Source organism: Delphinapterus leucas, chromosome 4 (assembly GCF_059928025.1).
Source record: "Delphinapterus leucas isolate spDelLeu-1000000601 "Yukka" chromosome 4, BTC_Dleu_Yukka2, whole genome shotgun sequence".
Lineage (NCBI taxonomy): Eukaryota > Metazoa > Chordata > Mammalia > Artiodactyla > Monodontidae > Delphinapterus > Delphinapterus leucas.
In genome coordinates this window covers 14,097,644-14,102,107 of record NC_143132.1, presented here as the reverse complement: position 1 = coordinate 14,102,107, position 4,464 = coordinate 14,097,644, and the positions used below count along the sequence as shown (strand labels likewise).

The 4,464-nt window shown below is 39.0% G+C and overlaps 1 protein-coding gene across 1 annotated transcript; it reads right to left on the bottom strand.

The window, feature by feature from the left end:
• Nucleotides 1–3,666: 3,666 nt before the first annotated feature.
• KRTAP8-1 (keratin associated protein 8-1) lies at nt 3,667–4,183 on the bottom strand. The gene is given in 2 exon segments (XM_022574278.2): nt 3,667–3,869; nt 3,871–4,183. Coding segments are annotated over 2 exon segments (264 nt in total). The 5' UTR covers nt 4,006–4,183; the 3' UTR covers nt 3,667–3,740.
• Nucleotides 4,184–4,464: the final 281 nt, after the last annotated feature.

Sequence of the window (4,464 nt, the reverse complement as noted above, 5' to 3'; positions counted from 1 at the left end):
TAAAGATGATACAAATAGATGGAGAGATATACCATGTTCTTGGATGGGAAGAATCAACATTGTGAAAATGACTCTACTACCCAAAGCAATCTACAGATTCAATGCAATCCCTATCAAACTACCACTGGCATTTTTCACAGAACTAGAACAAAAAATTTCACAATTTGTATGGAAACACAAAAGACCCCGAATAGCCAAAGCAATCTTGAGAACGAAAAAAGGAGCTGGAGGAATCAGGCTCCCTGACTTCAGACTATACTACAAAGCTACAGTAATCAATACAGTATGGTACTGGCACAAAACCAGAAAGATAGATCAATGGAACAGGATAGAAAGCCCAGAGATAAACCCACGCACATATGGACACCTTATCTTTGATAAAGGAGGCAGGAATGTACAGTGGAGAAAGGACAGCCTCTTCAATAAATGGTGCTGGGAAAACTGAACAGGTACATGTAAAAGTATGAGATTAGATCACTCCCTAACACCATACACAAATATAAGCTCAAAATGGATTAAAGACCTAAATGTAAGGGCAGAAACTATCAAAATCTTAGAGGAAAACATAGGCAGAACACTCTATGACATAAATCACAGCAAGATCCTTTCTGACCCACCTCCTAGAGTAATGGAAATAAAAACAAAAATAAACAAATGGGACCTAATGAAACTTCAAAGCTTTTGCACAGCAAAGGAAACCATAATCAAGACCAAAAGACAACCCTCAGAATGGGAGAAAATATTTGCAAATGAAGCAACTGACAAAGGATTAATCTCCAAAATTTACAAGCAGCTCATGCAGCTCAATAACAAAAAAACAAACAACCCGATCCAAAAATGGGCAGAAGACCTAAATAGACATTTCTCCAAAGAAGATATACAGAATGCCAACAAACACATGAGAGAATGCTCAACATCATTAATCATTAGAGAAATGCAAATCAAAACTACAATGAGATATCATCTCACACCAGTCAGAATGGCCATCATCAAAAAATCTAGAAACAATAAATGCTGGAGAGGGTGTGGAGAAAAGGGAACACTCTTGCACTGCTGGTGGGAATGTGAATTGGTACAGCCACTATGGAGAACAGTATGGAGGTTCCTTAAAAAACTACAAATAGAATTACCATATGACCCAGCATTCCCACTACTGGGCATATACCCTGAGAAAACCAAAATTCAAAAAGAGTCATGTACCAAAATGTTCATTGCAGCTCTATTTACAATAGCCCGGAGATGGAAACAACCTAAGCGCCCATCATCGGATGAATGGATAAAGAAGATGTGGCACATATATACAATGGAATATTACTCAGCCTTAAAAAGAAATGAAATTGAGCTATTTGTAATGAGATGGATAGACCTAGAGTCTGTCATACAGAGTGAAGTAAGTCAGAAAGAAAAAGACAAATACCGTATGCTAACACATATATATGGAATTTAAGAAAAAAAATGTCATGAAGAACCTAGGGGTAAGACAGGAATAAAGACGCAGACCTACTGGAGAACGGACTTGAGGATATGGGGAGGGAGAAGGGTGAGCTTTGACAGGGCGAGAGAGAGTCATGGACATATACACACTAACAAACGTAGTAAGGTAGATAGCTAGTGGGAAGCAGCCGCATGGCACAGGGATATTAGCTCGGTGCTTTGTGACAGCCTGGAGGGGTGGGATAGGGAGAGTGGGAGGGAGGGAGACGCAAGAGGGAAGAGATATGGGAACATATGTATATGTATAACTGATTCACTTTGTTATAAACAGAAACTAACATACCATTGTAAAGCAATTATACCCCAATAAAGATGTTAAAAAAAAGGGGGGGGGAACGACCCCAGGGCCATGCAGATGTGTCTCTCAAGTAACCATAAAAGCTCTCATATAATAAAGCACACCTTAAATAAAGTATGCTTTTAAAATAAAATAAATTTTTGAAAAAGTCAGTAATTATCTGGGGTGAATGATATGTTAATTCACTTGATTGTGGTAATCATTTCACAATGTATGTACATATCAAACATCCTGTTGTACACCTTAAATATATAAAATTTTTATTTGTCAATTATACCTCAATTAAGCTGGGAAAAGAAATTTATTTCTGAATCATACCTCAGATATACCAAGTAGAATTCCTGGGCGTGAGGCCCAAGAATTTACATTTTAAGCCAGCTGCCCAAGTGATGCTCCTGCATGCCGTAACTTCAGAAACACTGACTTAGATGTTCTCTGTGGTCTCTTCAAGCACAAATTTTTTATAACTCAGTCATCATTCTAGAACAGCCACACAGTTTCTAACCTCAATCTGACCCTCTAATTCCTGAAAAAAAAAAAAAAAACCTTTTCTTTTCTTATGCTATTCTAACCTGCATGTTTCATTAAGTTACAGTTCTCAGCATGCATCAACCTGCGGCTGCCAGAAAGTTTCAAACTGGACATTTTACTGGTTATAACGATAGTCTGGAAAATAATCTACTAAGTCAATTCTTAAACAAGTTGTCTTTTGAATTTTTTTTAAACAGATATTTGTGGGGTGAAATACTGTGCAGAAAATACTGTTTTCTAAAATGATTTCTCCAAATAGCCTTTACATTTATAACTAAGGCGAAAAATATGCAGCATGCCACATGCAGACACTCAATAGAAGAGCAGAGTTAAGCCAAATCCTGCTGTCACCAAGAATATTTGTGCTCTACATAAAATGTTTTCAACAAGAGGATTGAGACATTATTGACTTGGCTTATAAAAAGAATACTCCTCTCCTCTCTAAAAGAACACAGAGAAAGGCTGATATATCTTCAGGTCTATGAAAAGGGGCTCTTTTAAGAGTAAAATTCACTACCTGGTATTGATTCTACAAAGATTAAGAAGCTTTACATCGTTGTTTCTAAACTGGTGTTTCTAAGCTGTAAAGTAGATACCTTAGGTGGTTTGAGATAAGGGATTTATCCTTCCCCTAAAAGACTCTCAGACTCCTAAAATACATCTCTAGCTATTCTAGATGCCCCAGAATCCTTAAGTAGGGGACATAGCATTTTGTTCTACAATCCTTAGTCCCTGGGAGAGGGAACATAGTGGGGTTCCTTTGCACTAATATAGAAATAAGTGAAATCGGCCACCAATGTTCCGTTCTCTTGCAGAGGAGCAGAAGTGGTGAGACGGTACTGCAAGCAACTAATGGTGTGCCATTGGCACCAGAATTGGAGGTGGATATCACAGAGTTAAAGGAAGGTTAAGACAGGATTTTTTTTAATCATAAGCAAACCCTTCTTGCCTGCTTATCACAAAAGATCAAGGATTATTTGCTTTCTCACTGCTTCTAACACGCACATGAGAAAAATAAATCCACTTCCCTCCGCACTCAATGTACCAAAAAATATGCCCACCAAATGTACCCACCAAAAAAGGAAACTCCTCTCAGGTGAGAATATTATGATGGTTGAGACAAGTTTATTGAGAATTTGACAGACACTTCCGTAACTTGATGATGACAAACATCATGAGCATGGTGAAAAATTCAAAAGTAATACATGTTTGGGTGTCAAGTTTCTGCAAATGTCCCCACAAACATCATCCAGGGAAGGCAGCTGGAGGCATCAAGTGGTTTTTCATTTTCTTCCCTTGAGACTCTGGTGCTAGGTCTGAAAAGCAGCGACTGGGAGGTTGATGAGCACATGAGGACCTGGAATTATGCCTCTCACCCTTGGGAGAGAAGATTCCATGCCTTGGGTATTTCAGAAAATCAACAGAGAGAAAATGGCCAGAATCTTCTGTAGTCGAAAGCCCCACAGCCATTGTAGCCATAGCCAAAACCATAGCCCACTGAGGAGTGGGTGCTGACGTAGCCACAGCCAACACTATACCCCAGGGGGGTAGCTGTAGCTGCCCCAGTAGCATCCTGGGAAGACAGTGCTGGAGAAGTTGTTATAGCTCATGGTGTCTGGAGTTGGGGGCTTAGACAGCAGTGGAATGCGTTTCCTCAGTGTGATGGGTTCCCTACTCTCCATCCTTCTTTATATACCCTGGCTATGGGGTGTGGCGAAAAACACAAGGCTTCATTTTCATTGACACCTGTTTGCTTCACGAATAGCTCATTAGTTTGTTTTGCTTGCTTAAGACATCTTTACACTTGCTTAAGAAATTTCTCATGTGATGGAACATAGGGGCAGGATTCCTTCAAATAAATTGTGTCCCTTCATTAAAATACGCATTGCAGAGACTTCAAAGCACTGGGTCTTGTAGGTCCTAGATACAAGCCTCTGTGAGCAGGCATTACAATACCAAGAAATTTTCTGAGGTTGTTAACTGTCATTCAGTCCTCTTGCTCTTTGAACGTCCATACCACACAGTTGGAATTCAAAAAATATGTGTTGAATAAATTAATAAATGAAATAACAAATACATAGTAAGACCGCCTCAAAATGGAGGTATTTCTTAGTATTCACCTGAAATTTTTTGCAGTATGC